Raw genomic sequence first — 13,740 nt, forward strand, 5'->3', positions numbered from 1 at the left:
GGCTTTTTGGCAAGCAGTTAACAAGGCTGCTACTTCCTACACACTCACGGTCACCCCCGGGGGCTGGTGGGGAGGCACCGGGAGATTCCCTCTCCACGGGGCAGGAGACACAGGCAGAGGCTCTTTGATTTACTGCCCCGGCAATTCCCTTACAGTCACAAAGTGGCGGGATCCGGCCAGATCAAAGACTAAGGCAGCCGCCCCCAGCCCCCAGCCCTCCACCTCCCCCACCCCAACCCCCACCCCCACAGCCTTGGGAAGGAAACTCAGTCTGAGATTCACAAACTGATTCTGCCAGCTTTTTGGCAGAGTGAATTTTCTGGGCCTATTCTTGTTTTTAAAGAACTGGCTACGGAGAGTCCAGAGACATAAGGAGAGAGGTGGCTAAAAACTTTTCTCTCCCTCATCCTTGTCCCAGAGCTGTGCTGTCCCAGGAATGAGGGAAATTTGCAGGTGGGCACGTCCCCTGCACAGCACCCCATCAACAGCCGACATGAGTGCACGCTCCCCAATCTGGGGCTGGACCAGGACGGAGCTACCAGTATTGCTGTTGACACACAGGGGAGACCCCGAAGAGCTGGCTAACCCACAAGTTCCGACCAGGAAGAAATTGTTAGCCTAGAAGTTTCAACGTCAAAATGTTTCCCACGGCCAGCACCACGGCTCAATAGGCTAATCCTCCGCCTAGTGGCGCCAGCACACTGGGTTCTAGTCCCGGTCAGGGCGCCAGATTCTGTCCCGGTTGCCCCTCTTCCAGGCCAGCTCTCTGCTGTGGCCAGGGAGTGCAGTGGAGGATGGCCCAAGTGCCTGGGCCCTGCACCCCATGGGAGACCAGGAGAAGCACTGGCTCCTGGCTTCAGATCAGCATGGTGCACCGGCCGCAGCGCACTGGCCATTGGAGGGTGAACCAATGGCAAAGGAAGACCTTTCTCTCTGTCTCTCTCACTGTCTAACTCTGCCTGTCAAAAAAAAAAAAAAAAAAAAAAAAGGTTTCCCACAAATTCTGGTAGGCAAATATTTCTATAATGAAGATAGCTCCTGAAGTCACATTCCAGACAGATCCTCACCCACTGTGCCAGTGCCCAGCACGCCAGAGACACAGGGTGGGGAGCACACACAGGGTCACCTCCCCCGAGGCCAGGAGGCCACGTGCACCCACAGGCAGATGCAAGACTGGAACCCCCGCGTGAGCATGGGCCTAGCACACATCCAAACGAGCTGGGTAGCCAGGCTTGGCCTCAACCCTGTGCTGAAGTCCAGGCCTCAGTGGCGTGGGAAAGAACACAGGCTGGGGGTTGCCAGTGCCGCAAGGGAGCCGAGGTGCCCACCCTCCTGACCTTGACCCCAACATGGGCCCGTGGGGTTCAGTCCTTAGAGGGTGGAATCTGCAGCCAGGAAGACAGGAGTCGGACCCTGGCTCTGCCTTCCTGACTTGCATGCCGCTGGGCAAGTTCCTTAATGGCTCGAAGGCCCTGGAAACCAGGACAGCAATGCCCACCTGTCGGGAGGTGAGCACTGAACCAAGGGGCAGAGGGGGTGAGGGACCCGCAGACCCCGGGCACGCAGGTTCCAGAGGCAGGGACCACGCTCGGCCTCTCTCGCAGCCGCTCCATGTCCATGGTTTCCAAGAGTGCCCAGGACAGGGTTTGTGATCCGGTCCAGGAAGGCACTTGGGTGAGTTTGAGGAATAAATGAACATACAGGGAGGGCTGTCCACGGGGTGGGGGCCGCATTAAAAGAATCCCGCTTGGATGCCATTCCCCCAGGAAATCGGCTACCGAGATGCACGGGGTATGGGACGGCAGGGTCCTGAAGGCGGCCTCTCTGCCACCACCACCTCTGCACCGCCTGCCCCACCCCTGCCCACCACAGACAGGTGCAGCTGCGGGCAAAGCGAGGACTCACCGAGAAGGGCATTGTGGCCGTTGTCATCGGGCAAGAACCTCCTGTCCACGGCACACACCAGGAGGTGGTCAGGCAGGCTGGGGGACTTGGCACCCACCAGCAGGAAGCCCGCGGGGACGTCGATGGGGTCGCTGGAGATGGAGACGAGACGTAGGTCCTTGCCAGCCTGGCAGAAGCCTAGGAGGGACAGACGGGGCTCAGCCACCACAGGGGCTTACCCAGAACCAAGGGTCCTGGGGGCAAAGGGCACAGACATCCGGGGCCCTGAGCGATGTGGTTACAACCCACGTGATCCCTGGCACCGAGCACACACAATTACATGGGAGATGCGGGAGTGCGCACGTCGAGGCTCAGGGGGAAAACCGTTTCCATGAGCGCCGGCAAATCAGAACCCAGAATGGGAGACCAAGCGGGACCTGGCGCCGTCCACCTGCCGCGCTTGGCATGGGTATGGTGCAGGCCACTGTCCAGGACTCAGGGAAGACGCCGGAGTGCAGGGACCCTGCCTCTATAACTCAAAAAGGCAGCTTCCCGAAGGAGCTAGGAAACAAGGAAGCACCAGGAACGGCCGAGGTCCATCCATAGGTGTCCTTGCTCTCAACATGGGCACCTCTTGCCCAGCCACCTTGGCTCTCTGGCCACCACGGACACAGCCCCAGCCCAGTGAGCCCTGCCCACCAAAGCCATAGCAGCAGGCTCGTTCCCACTGCCTGCATCTCACCCCTCCCTGCCCACTGCCTCCAGGACGGCAGCCAGGCTGCTCCCTGGCAGGGGTGGCCCCTCCCGGCCTGTGCAGTCCCTGCTGTGTGCAGAGCTGGAGGAAAGTAGACCACAGGTGGTCACAGGGCTCCTGGCACCGCCCTGGAAACTCCCCGAGGACCACCGTTCTGACCCCCAGAGAGCTCCATTGTCAGTCTGGGACCGTCACGATGCTGGGACCCTGAAGGGCTGCTGTGCGAGGAGCCACCGCCTGCACTGTCCCTCCCCTGCTGGACAGTGCTCAGGGCACTAGAGGCCTCCACAGCAACTGTGGTCACTTCTCACCTCACCCCCTGCCTCCAGCCATTTCTTACCCTCTCAGTCTTTGCCAGAGCCATCCCCTCTGGCTGGAATCTCCCAACTTCTCCCAATCCATCCATTTCTTGGCTAACGCTTACCCATCCTCCAACACCCAGAGGAAAAGACCAACTCCTCCAGGAAGCCCTCCTGAGGCTCTCTACCCACACTAGGACCCCCTGCACCCCTACCTGCCCCCTCCCACCCCACATGCAAACTGTCTACCTTCCTATATAACTCCCCATGATACTGGGCGCTCTCAGAACACTTACCTCTGTCCGGGCTCAGTCATCATTAATCACTGATTGGTTAATAGCTGGGATCCCATTTGACAGGTACAGGGAAAGGACACATGGAGTAATTGTCACAGAGGCTGCCCAGCCCAGAGCTGGCCCCAGGCTGTGCTGGGGCAGAGCACAGGCTCACGTCACTGGACCAAGAGGCCCTTGGCCAGCACCTCGGGCATACGGACACACCACTGCCATTCTTGGTTAAACATGGCGGGCAAGCGGACCGAGAGGGGAGCATGGTTCTGGTTTCCAAACAACAATGTGTGGGCCCCAAGCGTTGGTGAAGCTGAGGCTGCCCAGAGAGCCGCGGGGGCGGGGGAGGGGGGGCTGAGCCTGACGTGGCGTCCTGGGGCGTGGCTGGTGTGAGAGGCCAGCCAGAGCGGGGCAGGGGGGCCTCACCATCTGTGGTGCAGCAGCCCTCGGGTGGGGGCTGCAGCTGGTAGGGATTCGAGGGACTGCTGGGCTCCAGGCCCCCCTCTCCCTCCTCCTCCTCTTCCTCGTTGTCCACTCGGCTTCCACCTGCACGTGAAAAGGAGACGGAGGATTTGTGAGGTGGCCGCTGCCGGCCCTGAGCGCCCCCTCCAGGGTCTCCCCTTGCACCCCACGCCGAAGCCAGGCACAGGACCCTTCAGTAAGCTCCAGCAACGCTGGGCCCCTCCTGATCAGCCAGTCCTCACAGCCACACTCAGCTCGAAGCAGATGCAGGCTCACAGCCTGCTAACTTCAAGTTCAAGTTCACTTCTCAACCATCCACTACTCTGCACACGTGCTGGAGGTTTAACACACATGTAATTGGCTCCTAAGAACCAAGCACAGGAGCCGGCAGCGTGGCGTAGCGGGGAAAGCTGCCTGCAGCGCACCACCGGCATCCCATATGGACACCAGCTCCAGTCCCGGCTGCTCCATTTCCGATCCAGCTCTCTGCTGGTGGCCTGGGAAAAGCAGCAGCAGATGACCCCAATGCTTGGGCCCCTGCCACCAATGTGGGAGACCCGGAGGACGCTCCTGGCTCCTGGCTTCAGCCTGGCCCAGCCCTGGCCATTGCTGCCATCAGGGGAGTAAACCAGCAGATAGAAGGTCTCTCTGTGTCTCTGCCCCTCTCCATAAATCTAACTCTGCCTTTCAAATAAGTAAGTAAATCTTCAAAAGAAAATTAGAAAGAGCCGAGCACAAAGCCTGTGGGCAGTAGGCACTCCCATGCCAAGAACACAGTGCTGTCACATCTAACAGGAAAGGCTCAGAGAGACGCGCTGATTGGCCTACAGCTCTTCAACCACCAGCAAAGCAGCGCAGCCTGCAAGGTCCCAGTCGTGTCTGCCGCCCACGCTGCCCCTACACCGCACCACTCCGTTTAGAAAATCCCACGGAGGCAAACTGCCTTTACACAGTGAGAGCCGTGAAACTGAACACCGTCACTGTCCCCCAGGGAAGGATGCGGGTACGCAATGCTAGACACGCAGACACGCTCAAAGCTATCACACAGAGACCTTCTGGAACATTCTAGAAGCAGCCCAGGCATGCCAGGGCTTTAGGAAGCTTGACAAGTGAGAGAAACAATATTTCTGTGGGGTGGGCATGGTGGCACCGCAGCTGAAGCCATGGCTCAGGATGGTCACGTCCCATGGTGGACAGCCCGGGTTCGAGTCCTGACTCTGCAACTTCCGGAATGTGCCGAGGAGGCAGCAGATAATGGCCCAAGCACTTGTGTTCCTGACCCCCACGTGGGAGACAGCCTCCTCGCTCCCGGGCTCACCTCTCTCCAACCCCCTCACCCCCTGTGTCACCACTCTGCCTTTCAAATAAATAAATAAGCAAAACATCTTTCAAAAGAAATACTTGAGCTGTTTTTTTTCTAAGAAAAAATAGTATTTCAGGAGGCACAGCACACATGGACTTGACAAGGTGGGCCCAACCCTGACCATGGACATGGACATCTCCGGGGTCCCAGGGCCTGAGCCCATCTCTGTAGGAGTGGACTTCCTGTGGTCTCCCCAGGCTCCCCGCTGCTGGAGGGCGGGGCTCTGCCCCCACCCCTGGGCCGTGTGTTACAGGCACCGGGACAAGGCTGAGCGGAGAGCGGATGTTGCAGAGAGAGGGCTTCCCAGGCCAGCCCCTCAGCTTGTTTAAGGTAGAACCTTTCTGATGGCCTCTCTCTCAACGCCACTTGTACGCAGCACACAGACCCTCCACACGGCGGGGTCCTTATGCACACCCTGACGTGCACGGGGCTGGCTTCCCCGTCTGCCCGTCCCACATCCTGCTCTCAGCTGACTTGGGCCACGCGGTGGTCTTGAGAGATGGACAAAATTGCATGTATGGAGGCACGGTGCATCTCAGCACTCGGACGGGCGCTGGCGGGGGAGCCGCGGCACCTCCCTGTCCGTCACACCCTCTGTCGTGCACGGGGACGCCCTGCAGTGGCTCTGAACTGTGAACTACTGTGGTCCACATGGAGATGCGGCCCTCGGAGCTGCCCAGAATGTTCCAGATGTGATGTGCCCAGGGCACTGGCCACCGTTTTAAAGCTGCCAGTGGGACAGAAGCAGAGGGAACTGAACATGTGTGGGGGGTGCGACCTTGGGAAGGTCACGGACGAAAGTGAAGCAAGAATTCCTGGTGTCTCTTTCCTCCTGGGCCCTGTGGACACAGAGGCAGTGGGAAGACCAAGATGACCCAGGCAGCACACAAAGGGAGCGGAGAGAATAGGTCGGAGGCCACACCCAGCACCGCCTTTCTGTCCTCAGATGCAGGCGGGGTGGCTGCAGCAGGGTCGCGCCTGGACCCCAGACGCCAGCAACGCCCAGCGGCTCCCCCAGTCGGGGGCAAGGCCCAGAGCCTCTGAAGCATCAGCCCGACCTCTGAGCCAGGGCTCCAAGGACGCAGGAGGCGACAAAGATGCCAAAGGTCAGAGGGCAACAGGGGGAACCCCGGGAGGACTCAGACAGGTGGCACCCGAAGTCAGAGCAGCAGCCCCGGGGTGGAGGGCACCCAGGAGCGTCCCCGTGTTACCCCACTGAGCTGAGGAGGAGGAGGGCACCCCAGGAGCGTCCCCGTGTTACCCCACTGAGCTGAGGAGGAGGAGGGCACCCCAGGAGCGTCCCCGTGTTACCCCACTGAGCTGAGGAGGAGGAGGGCACCCCAGGAGCGTCCCTGTGTTGCCCCACTGAGCTGAGGAGGAGGAGGGCACCCAGGAGTGTCCCCGTGTTACCCCACTGAGCTGAGGAGGGGGAGGGGGAGGGCACCCCAGGAACGTCCCGTGTTGCCCCACTGAGCTGAGGAGGGGGAGGGGCTGAAGTCCCAGAAGTCAAAGAAAGAACAGGAGAGGCAGTGAGCTGGAAACAGGGTCAAAGGTTACACCAGACGTGCTGGGCCACGAGAGGCTGAGAAGCTTTTCTTGGCCCAGAGCTGGCTAGACTAGGCACAGCCCAGGCCATCACAGCCCAGGCCAGGCGCAGGCTAGACCAGGCGCAGGCTAGACCAGGCGCAGGCTAGACCAGGGGCAGCCTAGGCCAGGCGCAGGCTAGGCCAGGTGTAGGCTGGGTCAGGCACAGGCTAGGCCAGGTGTAGGCTGGGTCAGGCACAGGCTAGACCAGGCGCAGGCTGGGTCAGGCACAGACTAGACCATCACAGGCTAGGCCAGGCGCAGGCTAGACCAGGGGCAGCCTAGACCAGGAGCAGCCTAGGCCAGGCGCAGGCTAGACCATCACAGGCTAGGACAGGTGCAGGCTGGGTCAGGTGTAGGCTGGGTCAGGCACAGGCTGGGTCAGATGCAGGCTAGGCCAGGCGCAGGCTGGGTCAGATGCAGGCTAGGCCAGGCGCATGCTGGGTCAGGTGCAGGCTAGGCCAGGTGCAGGCTGGGTCAGGTGCAGGCTAGACCAGGCATAGCCCAGGCCATCACAGGCTAGGCCAGGTGCAGGCTGGGTCAGGGGCAGGCTAGACCAGGCACAGCCCAGGCCAGGCACAGGCTAGGCCAGGCGCAGGCTGGGTCAGGTGCAGGCTAGACCAGGCACAGGCTAAGCCAGGCGCAGGCTGGGTCAGGTGCAGGCTAGACCAGGCACAGGCTAAGCCAGGCGCAGGCTGGGTCAGGTGCAGGCTAGACCAGGAGCAGGCTGAACTGGTACAGGCTGGGCCAGGTACAGGCTGGTCCAAGGGTGGGCTAGGTCAGGTGTGGGCTGGGTCAGGTGCAGGCTAGACCAGGTGCAGGCTAGACCAGGCGCAGGCTAGACCAGGCGCAGGCTGGACTGGTACAGGCTGGTCCAAGGGTGGGCTAGGTCAGGTGTGGGCTGGACCGGGTGTAGACCAAACCAGGCACACTTCCACAGCTCTCTGGGCTGGCTGGCAGCTCCCAGAAGCCTGGCATACGACTGGCCAGGAGGGAGCCCAGCATGTTCCCATGAATCCTGGTGACTCGCGTGCAGGGAGCACGAGACTGTCCATCACCGTGTCTGCATTCAACCCCCTTTCTTTCCGCGTCAGCGATTTATAGGAATTTACCTGTACCGTTTAATAAATACTTGTCCCCAATGGCTGGGCTTGGTTTTTCTTAAAAAAAAAAAAAATAAACCAGTAACGTGCGAAAGGTTCTCCCACAGAAGGAGGTGGCAGGCAAGAGCCCCAATGCAAAGAACAAAGAAAGCTGGCCCCTGGGTCACCCCTCGCAGGTACACGGTGTCAGCAGCTCGGGCTGCACGAGCCCTCGGCACTGTTCCTGTGGCGGAGGCCCTGGCGGAGCTCGGGCAGACAAAACAAGGCAGGGCCCCGCCAGCCGTCTGCTCCGCCGTGTTTTATGATGCAGAAACAAGGCCTGCAGCAGAGGCTGGGTTTATGGGGACACTGGGCAAACTGCACAGGACCTCCCCTCCCACCCACGCCTGCCCCAAAGGAGCAAAACCTCAGGGGACCTGTGTCCTGTAGCTTGCTGGACCAATGGGAGGATCACACAGAGGACGGCTCCAGCGTCCACGCCAGCGTGGAGGGTCAGCAAGGCCCACTGAACGTTAGCACTGGAGCGGTGAATGTGCCTCCTGAACTCTGTCCCTGGCAAGCGCCACGGCCCGCAGCGAAGTCAGCACGTTAGAGACACAGCCTGCACGTTAGAGACGCAGGGAGGCCACCGGGAGACCAGCAGGTGAAAAGCTGGTGCCAGAGGGCTTCCTCCTCCTCCCCCAACCCCACCCGGTCAGTCCCAGAGCCAAGGATGCAGCTCTGCTCCCTCGTGGCCCCCAGCCTCCCTTCTCCCCACATTCAGCTGTAGTGGGCAAGCCTTCCAGACTTTAAGGTCTGCATCAACTGTGCAAGACTGCCATCGGTAGCCCGTCAGTCATTTCTCCTCTCAACACAGCTTCTCGGGACCACGAGAAGCAAAGGAAGACCCATGGGAGTGCTTCAGACGCCGCTCGGAGCGTGGAACCCAAAGGCCAGGCTCGATTAGGGCAGGGGCTAGCCTCGCATTTCAGACACCTGTGGCCCACATCAGGGAGCTGGGCTCAATACCGGGGCTCCTGTCTCCAGCTTCCTGCTAACACAGGCCCTGGGAGACAGCAGGGACCGCTCACGTGACTGGATTCCTGCTGCCCATGTGGGAGACACTGACCGAGCTCCTGGCTTCAACCCCAAGCCCAACCCTGGCCATTGTGGGCAAGCAAATGAGAGTTCTCTCTCTTGAATGAATGAAAATCAGTATGTGTTTAAAAATCGAAATCCTTGCCTTTTTTCCCATATTCCCTTCTCATGAACCTTCTGAAATAACATCATACACACACACACACACATGCACACACACTCAGGAACACCCAGCACCAGGCCCACACACCTAGGGTTTCCTCTTTAACTGCATTTGCTCTAGACCACACCACCCTCTTCCCCTACAGCCACTGAAGCTTCCAGGTAACAGGAGTCAGAGACTTGAACTTGCAGTAAGAACTTCTAGGGCAGTAGCTGTCTAGCACTATGAACTGCTGCAGGGTTGCTTTTGACATGAACATGCGCAGCTTTGGAAAAAAAAAGCACAGAATGATTTTATCCTCTGGGTAACTAAGTAAACCCCAAATCATCCCCAGGCTGAAGGTCACTTAGTCACTTGATTCTCAGCAAAGGTTAAGTTCAGGAGGGTTTGCTCTGGGTTTCAAGATTCAGGAGGGCTCTGGTCGCCACCATCTCGGAGAGAAACCACGTGGACCACTTTGCAAGGATGTGGCCGTAAGTCTCAAAACAAGGAGAAAAGTACGTAGCTGAGGGTGCAAAGCATGCTAAAATTCCTAACTTACCAGAGCAAACTTGTGTCTCCCGCCTAAGAAGCGCGTAACAATCGATTCACAACAAGCCCCACGGCCCTCCTCCTTTGTCCCATTCATCCAATCGATCGTCTCACGATGGCTGCAACGCGCTCTCATCTTCCCCAAGTGAGGACTTCTACACCACTTTCTCCTCCTCGTGATCCCTGGCTGCCCGCTCGCTGTTCCCTACCCCAGCAGAAGAGGAGGGTCTCGCGTTCCCTTCCGGACACCAGCCCCGTGCAGAGAGGAACAGGCGGGCACGTCCTCCTACCTTCGAGCGAGGACAGCTGCTGCTCGGCTTCCAGGTAGAGCTGGGAGAAGATGGGCCTGGGCACCAGGTGGCTGGAGCGCAGGGAGGCCTCGATGGAGTTGTGCAGAACCTCCTCGAACCGCGTCGTCTTCAGCTGTCCCGCGTACGAGTTTCCCATCTTCAGCCGCCAGGACGCAGTCCTCGGCTCAGAACGGCATCGCAGGGGGAGTGAGCGAGCCTGGCTCCGGAGCCTGCAGAAGGCAAGAGCGGCTGTCAGAGGGCAGGGCTGTGGGCCTCCGCCCAGCACGGAGGAGGGGAGGGGAGGAGAGGGAGGGGGGAGGGGGAGGGGGGAGGGGGAGGGCGGTCCCCGGGGCTGCAGCCACTACGGGGCAATTACAGGAAGTTGTATAAGCAACAGCATCGCCCAGCCTTCACTGGTATTCCACTGGGGGCTGTCTCTGAGCCATCCCCTCTGCTCCCAGAGATGGGGTCCTCTCCCCACCCCACCCCCATCTCCCAGCACCTGCTGGGCATCCAGCTGTGGGCTCAGCAGCCCGGGACAGCCAGCCCCCAGCCTGCAGGACTCCAGGAGTGCCCACAGCTCCTTTTCCAAACCGAGGCCAGCAGGTTGCTTAATGTTGCTGTGTCTGGCAAAGAGCTGATGTTTAGTTAACAACATGCTTTTTAGTTTATGGGATGTTTCCAGTATAGAATTAACGCGGAATTACAGCTAGGAAAACTCAGAAATCTGCAATGACGGGAGAGAGGCAAAGCGCCGAGATTCCCATCCCCCAAGGTAACCACCTGGGGAGTGTTTCCCTGTGGACCTTCACTGAGACGTAATCCACAGACCACACCACGTCCTGTACACCGTTCAGTGGTTTCCAGTATAGCCACAGTGTGCCACGTGCAAGCATCCTGCACCCCATCTCAGAGTGCTGGCACCCTCCCCAGAAGGCACCCACGGCAGCTGTCACGGCCTGCAGCCCCAGGCCGCCAGACCCGGTGTCATCCACCGTCTGAGCTCAGAGGCAGCGCAGGGTCTCCTGGATCCCTCCGCACTGGAGCCTGGCTTACTCTGCGCCCCCTCGGGGAGCCCGTGCCCTGTTCTGCACAGACTGAACTCCCCTTCGGAACTTGGGGATGGGAAGAGGGGGGACTGTCCACAATACCACCTTTCCATCTTCCACTTAGCGTAAGCATTTCACTCCGCCCCCTTACGTGTGATTTCACAACTGTTAATGTTCCACGGAGTGGAAATGCTCATTTCTGCTCAGACGTTTCCTTCCGTCCGTCCACAGGGCTATGTCTGTATTTTCTTTTTTAAAGATTTATTTATTTGAAAGGCAGAACAGTTTACAGAGCCAGATCGGAAGTGGAGCAGCCAGGACTCGAACCGGTGCCCATATGGGGTGCCGGCACTGCAGGAGGTGGCTTTACCTGCTAGGCCACAGCGCCAGCCCCACGTTTGTATATTCAGTCCCCCCAATAACACTGAAATATGTCTGCCTTCCTGCTTCCTGCCCATTGGCTGGTTCACTAAGTGTGGCTCTACTCTATGTTTCCCTCGATTTCCTTTCGATTTGTTGTGCTTTTTGCAGTGGTCCCTCAATCACTGTCTGCCGACTTCAATGTTTTGGCTCCTCTTTCACAAGGACAACAGTGGAGGCAGCTCCTCTGCTGTGGCACTGAGGGTTGAGACAAAATATCCTCCTTTCTTCTCCTTGCATCTCCGGGACCCTACGATCGCTCTCAGATTCCTCCTCTGAGCCCAGACTTGGGTGGGGGAGGGCTCAGCCTCATCTCAGCAACCTCCCACTTGTGCTGGTCTCGGGCTGTGGCCTGCAGAAACTCAGCTGTCTAAGCCTGCTAAGGGAGTCTGACAGGTGGCGGGTGAGGTTCCATCAACAGGCGAGGTGACTGGATTCCTTTCCGTCACTGCCTGCTTCTCGTGCACTCGCCAACCAGCACGAGGCGCCCACGCGGAATAGCCGCACACTGCCTCAGGAGGGGTGCCTTAACCCCCACCAGTCCTCGTCCTGCTGGGGGCAGAGGGGTCCAGATGCCACCCTGGGGCCCTGGAGGAGCTGCGGTTTCTCTCCTGGAGGCTGGTGCAGCCTCGCTGATCTTCCGTCTCTATGGTGAGGAGCCTCCCCCTCTTCCAACTCAAAGTAAATGGAAACCATTAAGCACTTCCTGCTGTGGCAGTAGCTGCTGCCCACGGCCCCTCGGCATCCCGCCAGGGGAATGAGCCGCTCGAAGGGCTGCTGCAGGAATTCGCCCAACACAAAGAGGGGTCAGCAGCAGCGCAGCCCACGCCGAGCCGGCGGCCACCGCAGACTGAGGGCCGAGCAGCCACACGTGGGGCTCCTCCATGCAGGGCAGCTGGTCCCTTCAACTGTGGTCACTGACGGCCATCACACCCCCTTCTGCTTCTATGGCCAGGAGCTCCTGCAGAGCCCCGTCCCTTGGCTGAACACATACGGTCGGGACTCTGGGACCCTATGTGCTCAGGGTCCTGTTGGCTAGTTCACACCCAGAGTAGAGCCCAGGGGACTCCATCATTAAAAAAAAAAAAAAAAAAAGATTTATTTATTTGAAAGGCAGAGTTAAGTTATGGAGAGAGAGAGATCGTCCATCCATTAGTTTGTTCCCCAAATGACAACAGCCAGGAACCAGGAGCCTGGAGGTCCATCTGGGTCTCCCATGTGGATTGGAGGGGCCCAAGTAGCGGGGCAGCAGAGAGCTGGATCGGAAGAACAGCCGGGACTCATGGGATGCTGGCGTCACAAGCAGCAGCTTAACTCGCTGTGCCACAACACCAGCCCCGGGGCCCCACTGTTAAGGCAAATGAATGCAACAAAGGAGAAGACAGACAAACCTAATATTCATTGTTCAGCTGCTATGTGCAGGGCATGCGTGGTAGCCATGGGAGGGTGCTGGGAAGCCCATTTCACAGATGACAAACTTGAGTCTTGGAGAAAGGTAACCAGAGAGGTAACTCTTGTGGAAAGAAGGCAAATTGAGGTGGGGGAAGAGAGCAAGAAAGAAAGGAGGGTGGTGTAGAGAAGGTGTCGCACTCTAAAGCCAGACAGCTTACGTCCCCATGCTGCACAGACAGCCCGGCTTTCACGTCTATCAGTGCAGGGAAAGAGAAAACGTGTGCACTGCCCATTTGTGATGCACCTGCAACCCTGACCGGGAGCATTCTGGGAATAAGGCGGGAAGGGAGCACTGGGCACAGCGGTGACAATGTGGCCCCTCTTGCCCGTCCCCAGTGGACTCCAACCCAGGAGCATGGGACCTGCCACCTCTCCTGGCCACGGAGCCACACGGGAAGGGCAGAGGCACACCTGGCTCATCAGAGTCCTGCTCTTGACTGATGGGAAACTAAGGTCGCTGGCCTGGTTCAGGGTCAGACTGGAAGGCTGAAACCCTCCCAATCGCCTCAGGGAAGGAAGACGGCACCTGGCAGGGTCCCTTTCTCCCTCTCCCTCCCTCCCTCTCCCTCCCTCTGCCTCTCTCTCCCTCTCCCTCTCTCCCTCTGCCTCTCTCTTCCTCCATCTCCTTCTCCTGCCCTCCCTCTCTCTCCCTCTCCCTCTCTCTCTCCCTCCCTCCCTCTCTCCCTCTCCCTCCCTCCCCCGCCCCTCTCTCCCTGGCCTGGCCCTCACACTCACCCCACCCCTGATCTCTGCTAGGCTCCTGCTGCAGCTCTCCAAGTCTCCAGCTGCCACCAGGATCCGTTCTGCACCTTGACAATGACATCCACTGCCCGCACGGCAAGGCCTGGCCCAGCTCCCCCCGGCCCTGGTCCAGGGGACTTGCCAGCCACAGAACCGGAGGCAGCACCCTCAGCACGGTGCACCCTACACAGAGGCCTGGCCACAGCACAGTGCTCGACTCCCTGGGCCTCCGGGTCCACAGCTGTAAAGTGGGCACTTGAAGGCCGACTGGTTGTGATGGG

The 13,740-nt window shown here is 59.4% G+C and overlaps 1 protein-coding gene across 7 annotated transcripts in view; it reads right to left on the minus strand.

The window, feature by feature from the left end:
* Positions 1-13,740, minus strand: part of GREB1 (growth regulating estrogen receptor binding 1) — a 122,412-nt gene that overhangs the window by 51,396 nt on the left and 57,276 nt on the right. For all 7 annotated transcript variants that reach the window (XM_070069452.1, XM_070069453.1, XM_070069451.1 and 4 more), the window contains exons 2-4: positions 9,798-10,027; positions 3,651-3,770; positions 1,906-2,082 (exon numbers count right to left, since the gene is read on the minus strand). In XM_070069452.1, the coding sequence (XP_069925553.1) occupies positions 1,906-2,082; positions 3,651-3,770; positions 9,798-9,954 (454 nt within the window). In that variant the 5' untranslated portion in view covers positions 9,955-10,027. The remainder of the gene's footprint in view (positions 1-1,905; positions 2,083-3,650; positions 3,771-9,797; positions 10,028-13,740) is intronic.

The sequence above is a fragment of the Oryctolagus cuniculus genome, chromosome 2, assembly GCF_964237555.1.
Source record: "Oryctolagus cuniculus chromosome 2, mOryCun1.1, whole genome shotgun sequence".
Classification (NCBI taxonomy): domain Eukaryota; kingdom Metazoa; phylum Chordata; class Mammalia; order Lagomorpha; family Leporidae; genus Oryctolagus; species Oryctolagus cuniculus.